This window comes from Mustela erminea, chromosome 18 (genome assembly GCF_009829155.1).
Source record: "Mustela erminea isolate mMusErm1 chromosome 18, mMusErm1.Pri, whole genome shotgun sequence".
In the NCBI taxonomy this organism is placed as follows: Eukaryota; Metazoa; Chordata; class Mammalia; order Carnivora; family Mustelidae; genus Mustela; species Mustela erminea.
In genome coordinates this window covers 41,593,020-41,609,087 of record NC_045631.1, presented here as the reverse complement: position 1 = coordinate 41,609,087, position 16,068 = coordinate 41,593,020, and the positions used below count along the sequence as shown (strand labels likewise).

The 16,068-nt window shown below is 57.6% G+C and overlaps 1 protein-coding gene and 1 long non-coding RNA gene across 3 annotated transcripts; both read left to right on the top strand.

Annotated features, from left to right (window-relative positions):
• Window positions 1-702: 702 nt before the first annotated feature.
• P3H4 (prolyl 3-hydroxylase family member 4 (inactive)) lies at window positions 703-7,219 on the top strand. The gene is made up of 8 exons (XM_032321051.1): window positions 703-1,254; window positions 1,567-1,719; window positions 1,814-1,985; window positions 2,813-2,941; window positions 3,956-4,101; window positions 4,752-4,835; window positions 6,311-6,455; window positions 6,769-7,219. Exons 1-8 carry the CDS (start codon window positions 775-777, stop codon window positions 6,789-6,791), a joined length of 1,332 nt encoding a protein of 443 aa, XP_032176942.1. The 5' UTR covers window positions 703-774; the 3' UTR covers window positions 6,792-7,219.
• Window positions 7,220-8,108: 889 nt separating this feature from the next.
• LOC116578108 lies at window positions 8,109-11,234 on the top strand. 2 transcript variants are annotated; one of them, XR_004280741.1, is made up of 3 exons: window positions 8,109-8,234; window positions 9,449-9,519; window positions 10,966-11,234. It is a non-coding gene; the product is annotated as an uncharacterized LOC116578108 (long non-coding RNA). The 2 variants fall into 2 exon arrangements; XR_004280740.1 differs by lacking the exon at window positions 8,109-8,234 and adding an exon at window positions 8,474-8,667.
• Window positions 11,235-16,068: the final 4,834 nt, after the last annotated feature.

The following is a 16,068-nucleotide window of genomic DNA, read 5'->3' as shown; positions in this document are numbered from 1 at the left end:
TCCTTTTTTCCGGAGTCCCCGGGTCCTAAGGCCGGGCTGAAGCATCCCTTCCTTCTTTCGCTGGTACCCCCCAAATCTCTCCCGGTGGCTGGAACCTGGTGGGGCTCCAGAGCCTTGGTATTGTCCCCGCCCACGACCCCCACTGCCCCCAGGGATGGCCTCTCCGGGGACCAGCGGCCCCGGGTCGCTGAAGCTGGGCGTCCAAGACTCCCGGCGCGGGGATGGAGATGGGTGGGCGGCGGCGAGAGTTCTGTGTGCAGGGTGAAGCCGGGTGTGCACCTCCCGGTAGCGGACCGGGGTCGGGGGCGGGGAGGGGACACTAGGGGCGACTTCATCAGGGCTAGGGGCGGAGAAGAAGCAGAAGGGACTCTGTAATGGAAAGACCAGGTGCCAAGGTTTGGGCAGAGTGGAAGAGGCGGCGCTCGCTCAACTTCTTAAGGTGGGGGATTGTCCTTGTGTGGGGAGGAGCTTTGCGGACTCCCATCCCTGCGGAAAGCGTTCCTCCAGCCGCTTACCAGCTGTCAAGCGGAAGACCACCCCCCCTCTACGTCGGGCAACGTAGGGGACTCCGGGCACCACTCTGCCCCTCCGGGGAGCTGACCCAGACGGCGACCCCGCCTTCCGGCGCCCGGCGCCCGGCGCTAAGACCCAGCGGGCGCGCCCGCCCGGCCCCTGCTCCCGCCCCCCGGCTTCCCCCCCCCCAACCCCCCCCCCCCAGCCGCTCGCGGGGCCCTGACGTCTGCTCCGCCCGGGGGACAGCCGGCCGGCGCGGCCATGGGGCGGGCGGCGTGCGGGCTACTGTGGCTGCTGCTGGGCAGCGCCGCGGCGCAGTACGAGAAGTACAGCTTCCGAGGCTTCCCGCCCGAGGACCTGATGCCGCTGGCCGCGGCCTACGGGCACGCGCTCGAGCAGTACGAGGGCGAGAGCTGGCGGGAGAGCGCGCGCTACCTCGAGGCGGCGCTGCGGCTGCACCGGCTGCTGCGGGACAGCGAGGCCTTCTGCCACGCCAACTGCAGCGGCCCCGCGCCGCCCGTCGGCTCGCCCTCGGGGCCCGCGCTCGGCCCCGACGGCGGCCCCGGCGACGAGTGGGCCCGCGAGCTGCAGCTCTTCGGCCACGTCCTGGAACGCGCCGCCTGTCTGCGGCGCTGCAAGAGGACGCTGCCCGCCTTCCAGGTGCCCTACCCGCCGCGCCAGCTGCTGCGCGACTTCCAGAGCCGCCTGCCCTACCAGTACCTGCACTACGCGCTGTTCAAGGTGGGCCTCGCCCCCCCTTCCCGTCCTGCCCCACCGTCCCTCGGCCCCTCCGCGCCCCCAGTCCCGGAATCCCCCCCGCCGCCGCCTCGCCTGCTCGCCTCCACCACGCCTACCCCCCACCCCCGCCCGCAGCTGGGGTGCCCCCTCCACCCCGGCGCCCCTGCCCTGTGGGGTCGTGTCGTTCGGAGCCGGCGTCGGTTTCTGGCAGGTCGGAAGCAGAGTCGGCCGCACGACCCGGGACCGTCAAGCCCACTCATGCGCTCTGGGCTGCGAGCTCAGGCCCTCCAGACCCACTCTGTCCCCGCCCCGCAGGCTAACCGGCTGGAGAAGGCGGCCGCCGCGGCCTACACGTTCCTGCAGAAGAACCCGAAGCACGAGCTCACCGCCAAGTATCTCAGCTACTACCGGGGGCTGCTAGACGCCGCCGAGGAGCCCCTCACAGACTTGGAGGCGCAGCCCTACGAGGTGGGGTGGAGGGCTTGAGCTGGCCCCCAACGCTTGTTAGAGGAGAGGAGGTATTGGGGGGCGGTCTCCCTGACCCTGGCCTGCCCTCCTCCAGGCGGTGTTCCTCAGGGCTGTGAAGATCTACAACAGCGGGGACTTCCGAAGCAGCGCGGAGGACATGGAGCGCGCCCTGGCAGAGTACCTGGCCGTCTTTGCCCGGTGTCTGGCCGGCTGCGAGGGGGCCCACGAGCAGGTGGACTTCAAGGACTTCTACCCAGCCATAGCAGGTACTCCCCAGCCCCTGCAGACCCCTGTGGACGTCCAGCTCACCCACAGGGCCCTGCTTCCCAGAACTAAAGTCCCTTGACACAAGTATTCACTCCATACCCTTTAATGAAGCACCTGGGAAGTTCTTCGTAGGCAGATAGGAGTAAGGGGTTAACCTTCCCCTGGAGACTTAAGTTGGCTGAGAGGGACAGGCTACAGTCCTGACTGTCCTAAGTGTGGGGCATGGGTGCGGAGAGGTGATGACATCCCCAAAGGATCTGGGGACATGGGGATCACAGGACTTCCAGGCAGAGGTCAAAGGTGTGAAGGTGGTGGGTGCAGAAGGCATTTTGTGGCGCCAGAAATCACTCCTAGTCTGGGGGTCCCTAACTGAGAGGTCCCTCAGCAGGGGCAGAAAGGACTGTCCTGAGCTGCTCTCTCTAGGCTTCAGTGCCACCTCCAAACCTCATTTGCCTCAGAATGCCCTGGCTCGGGGAGCCTCGGTGGCTAAGTGGGTGAAACTCTGCCTTCGGCTCAGGTCATGATCCCAGGGTGCTGGGATTGAGCCCCTCATCGGGCTCTCTGCTCCCAGGGGAACCTGCTTCCTCCTCTCTCTGCCTGCCTCTCTGCCTACTTGTGATCTCTCTCTCTCTGTCAAATAAATAAATAAAATCTTAAAAAAAAAAAAAAAAAAAAAGAATGCCCTGGCTCCCTCTGGTTTGTGGGTGAGGGTTGGGGGGGTTGGTAAGTCGCCCTTAGCACTGCCCTTCGTATGCTGAGTGAAGTCTACTCAGGCAAAGTCTATGATCGCAGCACTGGTTCCTCACCTCAGTCTCCCACTCCCTAGATCTCTTTGCAGAGTCCCTGCAGTGCAAGGTGGACTGTGAGGCCAACTTGACCCCCAATGTGGGCGGCTTTTTCGTGGAGAAGTTCGTGGCCACCATGTATCACTACCTGCAGTTTGCCTACTACAAGTGTGAGCCTCCTGGTGGGCTTGAGATGGGGGGCAGGGGGAAGAGAGAGCACTGCACTGGGAGTATCAGTCATGGGGAGCAGTCCCTCTGATGTGAGGACCCTAGGTGATGGGAGGGGAGGCTGGGGGTGGTGGGCAGGCAAGAGAGTGGGGAGGAACAGAGCAGCCCTCGGACAATTCAGGGACCTCTTGGGTAAATGACCAGGAGGCCAACAATTACACAGCACTTGACAACTTACAAAGCCCTGCCATGTCTGTTTATCTCACTTGATGCTTTGACCAACCCCCACCACCACCTCCCGGCAGCTGACATGACTGGACCCATTTTTCAGATAAGAAACTGAGGCTCGGGACGCCTGGGTGGCTCAGTTGGTTGAGCAGCTGCCTTCGGCTCAGGTCATGATCCCATCATCCTGGGATCGAGTCCCACATTGGGCTCCTTGCTCAGCGGGGAGCCTGCTTCTCCCTCTGCCTCTGCCTGCCATTCTGTCTGCCTGTGCTCGCTCTCTCTCTCTCTGATAAATAAAATCTTAAAAAAAAAAAAAAAAAAAAGAAACTGAGGCTCATACAGTGCAAGGGGCCATTAGTCACATGGCTGATAATAAATAGCGTGGAGACTTACGGCTGTCCTTGTCTGGGGGACATTCTGGGCATCAGCTGGGGCTGGGACAGATGATGTCCGGTGTTCCTACAATGTTAAGATGCCAGAATTTTGATGGAGGCTGGAGGAGATGAGGACCAAGGGGCCGGGAGACCCTTCATGGGTCTGGTCGGCAGATAGGTTGAGGGCCAGGCTGCCGGGCTCTCATTCCCCAGTGCCATTATTCTCCAGCTGTGTGAGTTTGGGATATCTAGCTAACCTCTCTGTGCCTTGGGTTTCCTGTCTCTAAAATGGGGATGATACTAGCGGTGAGGCTTCAGTGACGACTGAGCTGGGAGATGGGGATGGGCTAGGAAGACATTGTCCCTGAAGGTGGAGAGGTGCAGGGCAACTCCTCCCTCCTGTCCTGCCCACAGTGAACGACGTGCGCCAGGCCGCCCGCAGCGCCGCCAGCTACATGCTCTTCGACCCTGAGGACAGCGTCATGCAGCAGAATCTGGTGTATTACCGCTTCCACCGGGCTCGCTGGGGCCTGCAGGAGGAGGACTTCCAGCCCCGGGAGGTGGGCACGGCCTTTGGAGGCACTCTCAGTTCAATTAAAAAACTCCTGGCTTCTTTGGAAGGCAGGATGGGAAGGAAAAAAAAAAGACTACAGGTTGTGGTTGGAGTCCTGGGCCAGCCCCACCAGCTGAATGGGGCCTAGGAACTTTCCTGATCCTTTCTGAGTATGTGGCCTCACCTGCATGTTGGGAGGGGTCCCACCTACCGTGACAGCACAGACCCCCGGCTGTGGGAGGCCCCAAAATACCTGTCCATCTTGCTCCTTACCCCTTGCCTGCTCTCCGCCCCACCTTGGTCCCCCTCTCTGCTGGCCTTTGCCAGCAGACCCCCAGGGACTTGGACCAACGAAGGAATCCATCGGAATTTAGGGCAAGACTGACAGTCACGGGGCGCATGATGCCACCCTTGATTTCCTTAGGCGTGGCAGACGTTGCTAATGGATTAGGGAACTCTTTCTAATAGAACCCTCAGAATTCTCCTTTAACCCGACATTCCAAGCACCTGTGGCTTTTTCCATCAGCACGAGAGCTGATACCTGTCCCCTGCTCCTTGAGCCGAAAAAGGGTGGGAACCCCCAGATCCTAAAAACTAGGCTCCTCCCCCATGTGGCGGCAGGGTCTGGCTTACCCCATCTTTCTCCCCTCCTCTCAGGAGGCCGTGCTCTACCACAACCAGACCGCTGAGCTTCGGGAGCTGCTAGAGTTTGCACATACGTACCTGCAGTCAGATGATGAGGTAAGCAGCCCCCTGCTCTCTAGGCTGGGCCATGATGGAGACCCTTGAGCTTTTTCCGAGGGGCCGCTGTGCCAAAGCCCAGCCCCACCTCCTGGCAGTCAGCTGCTGTGAGGCAGGGGAGAGATTCACCTGTCCCTCCTCTCTCCCCAGTCAGTGTTCTCATGCTCCCCTTCCTTATGTGTCTTGCCCACCAACTCCCCTGCCCAGCTCAAGTGGCAGCTCCTCCAGGAAGCCCTCCCTGTGTGCCCTGGCTCTGTCTTCTGGGCTTTCAGTGCCAGCTCTGACCCTCTGTGCCTCCCCGGGCCTGAAGTGATTTGCAGTGCTGGTCCATCTCATCCCCAGCCCCCTTCTCCAGCCAGTCTCCCAGAGGATTGGGCTCCGGGATGGGGGACCACGTTATTCCCAGCTTTCCCACAGCACCTGCCACAGAGCTGGCATTGGGAAACAGTTTGAATGAACCGGTGAATGAACCAACGCAGGATGCCAGGAAGGAAGGACTACAGGGTGGTACCTTGATTCTGAACGAGGGTTCGAGAGTCTGAATTTTGGTGCGGTGTTGTGCTTGGGGCCGATATATTCGTTACCCGCTTTGCTCACTCACCCATCTGCCTACTCATCATATACCAGGGCAGGGGGGACCCAGTTTGCACCCTGGCCTTGGCAACAGCTAGACAAGGCCCCGCCATTCACCGGGTGGGCAGCCTCCAGGCAAGTCTCAAATAGCTCTTGAACTTCAATTCCTGCATCTTGCATGGGGGAGATGATGCCCACGTCACACCGTTCTGGTGACAATGAAACGAGGTCAAGTGTGGAAAGCACTTAGTACAGGGGCTCAGTGAATGGTGCCATTTTGATGACTCTTTATTCGTGGCCTGCTCTTTGCCAGACACTGTGGGGCTATGGCAAGGGGATGAAAGGCACAGCACTTTCCCTGAGAGTCTCGCAGTCTAGCTGGGGAGGCACCAGCAGTGCTCAGGAGAGGTCGGCGTGGGCCACCAGGGGAGAGCTCCAGATCCAATGGGCTCATGGGCCAGGGTTGCATCCCGGAGCTGACGCATGGCATCAGCGAGGTCAGCGGGAGCTATCCAGACATTATCCAGCCACGGGGTGGTAGGGGGGCAGTAATCGTGTTCCTGGCCAGGAAATCGCATGAGCACACGGTACCCGTGGACTAGCAGATTCGCTGTGGAATTCCTGGTTCAGCGGAGGGCCATGGAAAGGGACCGCTTAGCTGACATCGAATCTCTGCTGGGGGAGCATCGGCTCTGGGAGCAGCCGTCTGGGAGTGGGACCCTATGGGAGAAACCCTCAGATAGGTCCCTGGTGGAATCTCGAGACTGGGGAAAATGGGGGCTTTGGAGACCGAGATGGGGTGGGGGGGGGTTGGGAGGCGTGGGGCTCATCCAGGAGAGGAACCTGTCTGGGTTTGCACCTGTCGTGACCTTTTTTCTCTCCCCACCCTCCGGCTGCTCTAGATGGAGCTGGAAGAGACAGTGCCACCCGTGGAGCCCAAGGACCTGGCTTCAGATGCTGAGTTCGAGGGGGAGGGGGACTACGAGGAGAGCATCTATGCTGACTGGTGGCAGGAGCCTGATGCCAAGGGGGACGAGGCAGAGGCTGGTCAGTGACTTGAGTCCCAGGGGAGGGTGGGGCTGTAACCTGGGCTGGAGGTTGGCCCCAGAAGGATCCGCGTACTGTGCGGCAGAGGCAGTTGGGGTGCTGGGACCCCTCCTCTGGGGACTTCTAGCCTGTTAGCCAACCCTGTCGCACCTTGTATGTGAGGGGGGTGGCATCCTCTCTGGAGTGGGGACCCAGCTGAGACCTGCCCCAGGGAGCCCCCCTCCTGCCTGTCTCCAGCCCTGCAGGACAGCACCCAGATGTTTGTTGGGAGCAAGTGGGGGGCTAACCTGGTATTCCCTCCTTTCCTTTCCAGAGCTGGAGCCTGAACTAGCATGAGAAGAGGGCCAGCCTTGCATCCCTCGAGAGCTGGGGACACTTGGGCCCAATGGTACCGCCATCACCAGCCTGGGCAGCAGCAAGAACTATTTATTAAAAATGTAAAATGGACATAGCTGACCAGGCCTCATCCCACCCCAGCTGTGAGCGCTGCTCCCCAGGTCCGTCCTGTGCCTTCTCAGGGTCTCTGGGCCACAGGACGGTGGTGCTCCAGCTGCTGATGGCCTGTCCTCCTCGCCGATGCTCTCCTCACTTGGACAGTCTCCTGGAGGAGAAGATTCCTGCTCCTCCAAATTGGATCTCAGCCTGGATTTCAGAGACCGCAGGGGGGCAGCTGGTGTCACAAAGAGCACTGGGCCAGGAGTCCAGTCTTTCCTGGCCCGCTGGCAGCACCTGCTCAATAAATGTTTCTTGTTGAATGAACCGCAGTACCTGGAGTCCGGTCTCCCCTGGGCTGAGGGTGCGCGTCCTTCCCTCCCTCCCTCTGCATCCATCTCCCCTCCTGTGTAAATATGGGGTGGGCAAGGGGGAAAGAGTTTGGCCTCAAACCCTGCGCAGGGTTGGGTTTTTGTTTTGTTTTGTTTTGGTTTTGGTTTTTGGTTTTTGGTTTTGAGAGCAGAGTGCAATTGCAGATCCTCCCACCAGGGGGCGTGAGCACGCAGTTCCTTCCTCAGTCCCTGGAAGGCGTGATTTCAGATTTCTAAGATGGGATGTTCTATATTTTCCTGGTTCAGCACTGCTTCCCTCGGGGAGTGTGATGAGCATGGGGAGGGGGCTGAGGACATTTCCATGTTCTTACTTTCTAGGCATTTCCTGACCCAAGTGCTTGAGGGTATGAGCAAGCATGTCCAGTCTCCCATTCTTGAGCAGAGTCTGGGGCTCCATCTCCGGCGCCAGAGGGGCCCTAGGGATACATTTTGATGACCTGAGATCTCGTGGTGGCGGTGGAACTGCCAGATCCTCTTGCCCAATCTCCCATCAGCTCTAGGGGGCCGAGAGTCTGGAGGTGCGGAGACGAGGGTGTTTCCAGGTGGCTGTTCAGTGCTGTGCTGCACCCATGTCCACTCCCACTGTCCAGCGTGGGGGAGGGTGCAAAAGGGGCCTCTCTGGAAAGGGACCCTGGGTTGGGGCCAGGCAGATAATAGTTCTGCGCGACTCCCCATGGTTCAGGCCTCCCAGGGAGCAGGGTGGTGTAGGAAGCTTCTCTTCCTACCGGAGGGTGGAGCTGATGATGCTGGGAAGCCCACACCCCTGTTCTCCCCACAGGTGTGCCAGGTGACCTGGCCTGGGCCCTCCCCAGCTCTGTGACCAGGAGGACTCTCTGCCTCACCCCAGACCCCGCCCCTGGGTCTCCGGTGGGGACCAGGACAAGAAGGCCAGAGTCAGTCTGGAGCAGGGCTGGGTCAAGGCTGAAGGCACCGGTGACCTCACTCCCTCTCTCCCGTAGGTGGGGTCTGCAGGGGGAGCCTCTGGTCAGAGCTCCCGGGTGCGGGGGGCCTGGGCAGGCCTGCCCTTCTGCACCCCCTTGGAGCTGCGGTGTCGTCAGCCTCCACGGATGCCCCGCCCCCTGTTTCTGGGAGGGGCTGGCACTTCAGAGGGTGGGGCGCTGGGACTTGCGGGAGCGTGCCTGCTGTGAGTAGGAGCTTTGGAATCTGGACAGCTGGGTGTGAGTCTGAGAGGGTGTGAGTGCAGGAGCAAGAAAGTCTGTGTGCTCGCGTGTTGCGTGGATGTGTGGGTCTGGGTGTGAGCCTGGGCCTCCGTGCACGCGTCTGAGGATGTCTGTGGCAGTTTCACAGGGACCAAGCGTGATTCTGCACGCGGGGCCAGGAGAGTGGGTGCCTTCATGAATGTATTTCTGAAGGGGTTCACTCACTCAGTACGTATTAATCGAGCGCCTACTATGTGCTGAGCACGGTGTAGGTGCTGGGCATACAACAGTGGGCAAAGCAGGCCAAGCACCCTGCCTTCACGGAGCTCGCTCGCCTTCCAGCAGAGAGACCTGCGATAAACAATGGATTTTTTTTTTTTAAACATTTTATTTATTTAGGGGCGCCTGGGTGGCTCAGTGGGTTAAAGCCTCTGTCTTTGGCTCAGGTCATGATCTCAGGGTCCTGGGATCAAACCCCACATTAGGCTCTCTGCTCAGCAGGGAGCCTGCTTCCCACCCCCTTCTCTCTCTGCCTGCCTCTCTGCCTACTTGTGATCTCTGTCAAATAAATAAATAAAATCTTAAAAAAAAAAAGATTTTATTTATTTATTAGAGCAGAGAGAGAGAGCACAGGAGCGGTGGGGAGGGGCAGAGGGAGAGGGAGACGCAGGCTCCCCGCAGAACAGGGAGCCATATTCAGGACTTGATAGCCTGGACCTGAGCTGAAGGCAGACCCTTAACTGATTGAGCACCCAGGCGCCCCAACAATAAATGCTATAATAAATAAATTATATGGTTAGTCTGATAAATCAGAAAAATAGAGCTGGAGAGGAGGAACAGGAAGAGCTGAGGGGATGCCTTTTAAGAAGTGTGTTGTGTGTGTCAGAGTGTGCATCTGAGAGTGGCATGTCTGAGTGTGTGGTGGGGAGACAGAGTGTGTGTGTATGGGGGGTGTTCGGTGGCCCAGGCCCTGCAGCCCCGTGTCCCTTACTCAGCTCTCCTCTCCTAGGCAACCGTCAGCCCCTCCCGCCTCTTCCTGATGCCAGCGTCTCCCCAGTGCCGGGCCAGGTCCCCAAACCGGTGAGACCGAGTCCCAGCGTGGGCCCTCTAGCCCATTCTCCCAACCCCACCCACTGCAGACACCCTCGCCTCCTCCACATCTGTCTCACCTGGTCCCTCCTTACCCCGCCCCCCAACACCCCACCCAGCACCTCATCAGTCATAGCATCTGTAGTATAATGGGTAGAAGGTGAGGGAAGGCCTAAAAGGGACTGGGCATGGTGACCTCACACAATAGGGCCAGGCTCAGAGGCCACAGAGGTGGCTGGACCCAGAAAGACCCCGTCCTGAAGCAAATGTCACTACTACCGTATCCTGAGTACCCACCATGTGCTGGGCACTTGGTCTTAAAGGTACTTGTGACATAGGCCTCAGTTCCCTTCTGCTACAGGTGAGGCCGAGGAATGGGAAGCAACGTGTCCCAGGTTCCCCAGATTGAGTGAGAGCTGAGCTGGGTTTGAGGCTCTTCTCCCCCAGATCGATGCTGCTCAGAGAAAAGAGAGGGAGGTGTTGGCTTTGGAGCCGGCTGTGTGGAAAAATAGAGCAGGGGAGGAGCTTACTGAGCTTACTGAGTGAGACAAGGAGTTCTAGAAGGGAGGGAGTAAGGGGGTAGGCAGGGGCAAGGAAGAGCAGGCAGTCAAGTTCTGCCTCAGCCCCAATTCCAGATTCTGCCCTCCCCCACCTCCCGCCACCTCCAGCCCATGTTAGGGAGCCTGGGGACAGACTTGCCGGGATCACTTAGACCAGCACCTTCTTGAATCCTGAGAAGTGAGGGCCAGTGGAAGGGGAAAGTCCTACAGCCTCTTCCAAAATTCCAGAAAATTCTAAGGGAAGAAATCCCCCCTTAGGTTTGAGCAATAGTTCTTAAAGTCCCACCGTGGTTTTCCCCTTTCTCCAGGAGAGTAGGGTCTCCCCTGGGGACAGAGAAGGACCCTTTCCCTGTGTTGGCACCAGCGACAGCAGCATAATCTGACTGCAGTCCCCACTATGGGGTCTTTATCCAGTTCTCCCACTCCTCTCCAAGGACAGCCCTGGCAGATGGCCCTACCTTCATGGATGGGGAAACTGAGGCTCAGAGAGGCTAGTCCCATGATGACTCAGGGATTAGGTGGGAGTATGTCGGGGCCTAGGGCTGCCCACCAGAGCCAGCCCCAGGCCAACCTGTGGACGCATCACCTGTAATCACCACCAGCCTGGGTCCCACTAGGCGCCAAGGCACCTGGATAGCATCTCTTCTGTCCCCCAGTCAGCCCTTGGGGTAGGAGTGCCTCTCACACCCATGACTCAGGTGGGGAAAATGAGGTAAGGGGGAGAACATGCCTGCTTTCTTACCATCCCCCCCAACACACATATATTTAATCCTCTGAATCTGGGGAAGAACTCACTAAGGGAAGTCACTCCCAATGAAGAGTCAAGGAGAACTTGACATTTTCCATTTGGGATCACCTTTTTCATCCTTCCTTTTAGGAGAAGAGTGGGATTTTATGTTCTTGGAGCACAGTGAAGAGCTGCCACGGGAGATGCCTTCCTTTTCCCTTGACCCTTTGGCTAAATCCTGGTGGTCTTCCTGGAGGAAGCAAGGAAGGAGAGAAGTCCCGCCAGTCTGAGTGGAGAGTCTGGCCTCTCTCCCTGGCCCTGGTGGGTGTGGGGAGCAGGGGCCTTTTAGAGACCTCACAGGCATGAAGGATATACCATTAAAAGCTTTTGGGGGGCGCCTGGCTGGCTCAGCCTGTAAAGCAGGTGACTCCTGATCTTGGGGTTGTAAATTCCAGCTTCACATTGCCTGTAGAGATTACTTAAAAGTAAAATCTTAAAACAAACAACAACAAAAAAGCTTTCGGTATCTCCAAATGAGGTTATGCTCACAGTTACAGAGACACAGGGTTAGCAATGAAGTCAGAAAATGCTTGTCGCATGACTTTAACCTTTAGCACAATTATTTTGACGAACCTGGTTGTTGGTGGTGGTTATGGGGTTTTGCCTTTTTTTTTTTTTTTTTTTTTAATACATTGGTATCCTCAAAAATGGAAATGTCCCAGGCCTTGGAGCGCCCCCCTCCCTACACACGCGCACACGCACACATGCAAACTTCCAGAGGACCTGGCCTCAGTCCAGCACCCTCAGCGCCCGCCCAATCCAGGCTTCGCCCGCCCCCACGCTGCCCGCCCCTCCCCCTCACCACTTCCAGGTTCCCCGCCGGCGCCATAAATTATCCATGAGCTGTAAGTTGGCTGGGGCTTCAACTGAAGGCTGAGGTGCCGATGAAATATGCAGGGATCTCAACTCTCAAATTCCCCGGTGGCCGCAGATAGGACTGGGGAAGAAGGGATTCACGTAGCAGGTGGTGGGGTGGGGGCTCCAAGCCCTAGACGCAGATCCTGCCCTGCTGGAGTCTGGGGCGCAGAGACTGGAGTCCGGGGAGGTGGGGGAAAGGTCTCTGCGAAATCCACGGACTGTGGCTTTGGACGGTGCCCTCCTAAGCCGAGATTTTCCAGCCCTGGGGAGGGTGGGACAGTCCAGCAAGCCCCCCCGGCCCCCCAACCCCCTTTCTCGAATCCCGTTGTTTTTTTCCTGAAGTCACACCACAAGGTGACTTCCCACAAAATTGGTTCTCATCTCTCCGTAATATATACACGGCACCCCAACTTTGCTGAGGTAGAGAAGACGTAGATTGGTGGGATCTGTGGGCTGGGGGGCAGGAGACAAGGTTCAGGTCCCAGCTCTATCAGGAATTTGCTCGTGTGACCTTGGAGACGTTCCTTTCCTGGTTCTAGCCTCAGTTTCCCTGTATATGCAAGGAAGGAGGCTCTGATTGTTTCTTCTTCCATTTCCCAAGGACTCTCCACAGGTGGGGGAGAAATTCTGTCATCGGTGTGTGTGTGTACACAAGGGTGCACGCTTGCACACGCGTATGCCAGGGGAGGGGCACCCTCTCCACGAGAATGGTGCCTATCAGGGCAGGAATCTCTTCCAGCTTGCCGGCAGGCGGGTGGGGCCTCAGCTGCGTCAGCCTGTTCCAGGAGTCGCCCAGGCCAGGAGCAGTGAGAGGGGTGACTCAGGTGGCAAGGTTCCCCCTGCTGCGTCCCACCCGCCCAAACTCTAGGCAGGGGGAGGGGGTTGCGCAGAAAGCCAGGAAGGCACATCTCAAGAATACAGTCCCAGTGCTTGGAGCCCATCCTGTTGCGTTCCTAAAATTCTGGAATCACACCTTGTTGGCGGGGGTTGGGGGTAGCGAAGGGGGTACCGAGTAGGGGGTAGTCACTCTCTGGAGAGGTCCTGACCCTCTTCCAGCCTCTCCATCCACCACCACCTCCAGCCCCTGGTATCTACCCCTGGCCTGTGCTATTTCTGGCCCTCCTATCTCTGTTTTCTTGTCTCCCTGTTTTCTTTCTGACATTCCATCCCCGCCCACAGGCCTTGCAGTGAAATGTCTTGGGAGCTACCTCTGTAATTAAGAGCCATGCCCCTCCCGGGCTGGCTGGGCACACACCCTCAGGACCCAGCTGTGGGCGGTCTCTGGCGCCCCGGGCTCCGCCCCTGGACAAAGGGCGGTACAAAAAGCGGGTACACCGCTCCCACTCCCCCTGCCCAGGGACCTTGCACCATTTACTGCGCTCCTGCTGCCGGCAGGGCCTGACCGACCTCCTGCCGGGAGAGCTTGGGAGTCAGAGTCTCCCCAGCCCCAAGGGATCCCACTGAGCCATCCTTCCCCCTGGACTCCAGCAGCAGGGGCCAGAGTGCAAATAGAGGCCCACATACGGTGTTCTGAATGAGCCACAGATCAAGCTAATAAACTGCTAAGTAAGATCTACCTTGACAAGTATACCCCACAGCAACCAGAAAGGCCAGAATGGAACTCAGAGTTCTGATTCCTTCTCAGAACATAGCAGCCTGGGGATAACTGTTCCCTGACCCCCAGCCCCTGGTCCATCTCCCCTTCCCCTTGTGCCCCTGGCTCCCCACTCACCAGCACGCGTGTGTGGATCCCCCAGGGGGGATGTCCGTAACGTCCATCCCTCCCCCATACCTGCCCCTGTCGCCCTTTGGCCCAAGCGTGCACCTAACACACAAGCTGCTGCTTTCCATTCTCAGGAGAAAAAGCCAGAACAGGAGAACCACAGGCTCTAAAGCAGGGTCAGCTGTGGGCAGGGAATTCCAGTTTCCCATCTGGAGTGTGGTCTCAAAGGGGAGAGTATGAACACTGTGTAGACTCCTCCCCTTATTCCTGTATGGAGGGATCCTCCCCCACACCCTGTGGGAGGACCAGGACGGAGGCCCCTTCCCCAGGCTTGTAGATGGCTCTGAGCCAGGGCCCAGAGGAGGCCGTTTGCAAAATGCCTCTGGCTCTTTGCATTGCCTTTGATTCCGTCTGCTCCCCCCAGGAATAACTTCCAGTTGTCTGTTTCTTTCCTGCTGTGGAAAGGCAACGTCATCAGCCTGAAGTTTAGTCACCCATCTGTTCACCCCATCTTCCTTTATAAGATTAAAAAATATATATATTTATTTGAGAGAGAGAGAGAAAGAGAGAGCGAGGAAGCGTGAGCACAAGTGTGGGGAGGGGCAGGGGGAGAAGGACAAGGAGACTCCCTGCTCAGCGGGGAGCCTGCTGTGGGGCTGGATCCCAGGACCCCAAGATCACGACCTGCTGAAGTCAGATGCTTAATTGATTGAACCACCCAGGTGCCCCCCCACCCCATCTTCCTTTCTAGAGGTGGCCATCCCTGCGGCCACCTTGGGTCAAAGAGGAAGGAAAGGGGTTTTGTGTGTGTGTGTGTGTGTGTGTGTGTATGCCACGGACGTGCCTGGCATTTGTGTGTCTGAATCTGGGCCAATCAGTGTATATCCCGGAGGTATGAGTGCAGATGGTTGTGTGTGTATGTGTGTGTGGTTTTTGCACATCTAAATCCCTGACAGAGAGGGGCCTGAGATGGAAGACAACAGCATCTCTTCCGCCTCTTTCTATGGCCCAGAGGCCTGCAGGGATGAGCCGAGGAGAGCAGCCTGGCCGTTGTTCACCTTCCCACAAGGAAGCACCTCCCTGGTCCCCACCAGTTCCCCCACCCCAACATCCCAACATCGGACCCTCCTCATACTCCTCTTTGCTGGTAATCTCCATCTCTAGGGCAGCTTGGGGATAAGCCCCTTGGTGCCCTTTCTTTACTCTGCCAACCCAGAAAGCTGCACGGTTGTATTAACCATTTGTGTTCTTCATGGCCCAAGAACTCTGCTTCCCCTCAGCGCTGGGCAAGAGAAATGAGCTCAAAATTCAGGAATACGAAGTGAAGCTAGACACAAGAAGGAACTTAGAATAAAAGGAGACAAGGGTATTCATATAAGGGAGGCTGGAGACGCACCTTTCTGGGAGATTTGTCAAACAGAGAAATCCCTGCCTTCATTTATTTAAAGGCTTGGAGGAAGGGGCCTAGGTAGGATGTTCCTGTGGCCTTAAATTCAAGCTACCGGGGAGACTGTGGTCACAGTGACTCTCATCCCTGTCCCTAGGCACCTCTTTGCCCCTTGAGACCAAATCCTCTACCCAGGTAGCTCATGGTAGTAAACATCATTTTCTGATTCTTTTCTGTATCCTACGGATGAATCCTCAGTGCCTGGCAGGCAGGCACACAGTAGGTGCATAATAAATGTGCTGAAATCCCTCGATCTGGGAAGAGTCATAGCTCTTATTCAAGTCTTTCCTGCTGCATTGGGTGGTGCCTCCACCCAGTCCCAGCCCAATGCTTAGCTTTGGGGCCAGCATGTCGCAGCTTGTCCCAGGTTGACGTGCAAGGAACATTCTGGGGAGACACACACACAGGCTTTATTCTGAAGCCCTATTTGTGCCCCTTTATTCCACCAGGCTCTTCCACTCCTCTGTTATTAACAGCCTGTATGCAGAGAGAGGAAGAGAGGAAGAAAAGAGTGAAGTCAGGCTCGGGTCTGGGAAGTGTGTGTGTCTGTGTGCAAGGGTGTGGGTGGGGAGGTGGGCGGGGGATGGGGAGAGCAGCTCTATTCCTCCCAAGCTGAGGGCTGGCTACTGTTCTACCTGGCTGGGGGTTGAGGGGAGCAGTAGGGAGGAAGATACTAAAAAAACAAGAGGAGGGGGAGTCAAGGAAACTAAGTAAAGGGCAGTGGCCCTGGCATGTGGAATGATGTCTGGTTAAGGAGGTTGATGTCTCCCTGATCCCCTCCAGGAAGGCTTCCTGGATAGCACTAGCCTCAGAAGTGAGACTGTTTGGGCCACCATTCCTTTCTCTGGTGGGAAAGTAGTCAAGGATACTGCTGGGTTGCCTTCATGAAGCCCACCCTAGGCGCTAGCTTTGGGACTATAGAACTTGTTTGAGGGAGGACCTTTTCCTGACAACTACTCCCCCAATTCCCACATACTCCGAGTGGCTAAGATGACCTGTTTACACTTAGCTCTCTGGGAACCCTTTGGGAGTTGGGATCATTTTGATTTTCTGTGTTACCAGGGTCTCATCTGGTGCTGAGCATACAGTTGGTGCTCAATACTTAAGTGCTGATGAATGAATATCCGTGGTAAGTTCAGCAAACCAGATATCCACGAAAGTGGGC

What these genes read in the sequence shown, in the direction of transcription:
- P3H4 (XM_032321051.1), top strand. Translation starts at nt 775, where the DNA reads ATGGGGCGGGCGGCGTGCGGGCTACTGTGGCTGCTGCTGGGCAGCGCC. An exon ending in TGGAGGCGCAGCCCTACGAG is followed by an intron (nt 1,720 to 1,813) that starts GTGGGGTGGAGG and finishes GCCCTCCTCCAG; the next exon opens with GCGGTGTTCCTCAGGGCTGT. An exon ending in ACCTGCAGTCAGATGATGAG is followed by an intron (nt 4,836 to 6,310) that starts GTAAGCAGCCCC and finishes CGGCTGCTCTAG; the next exon opens with ATGGAGCTGGAAGAGACAGT.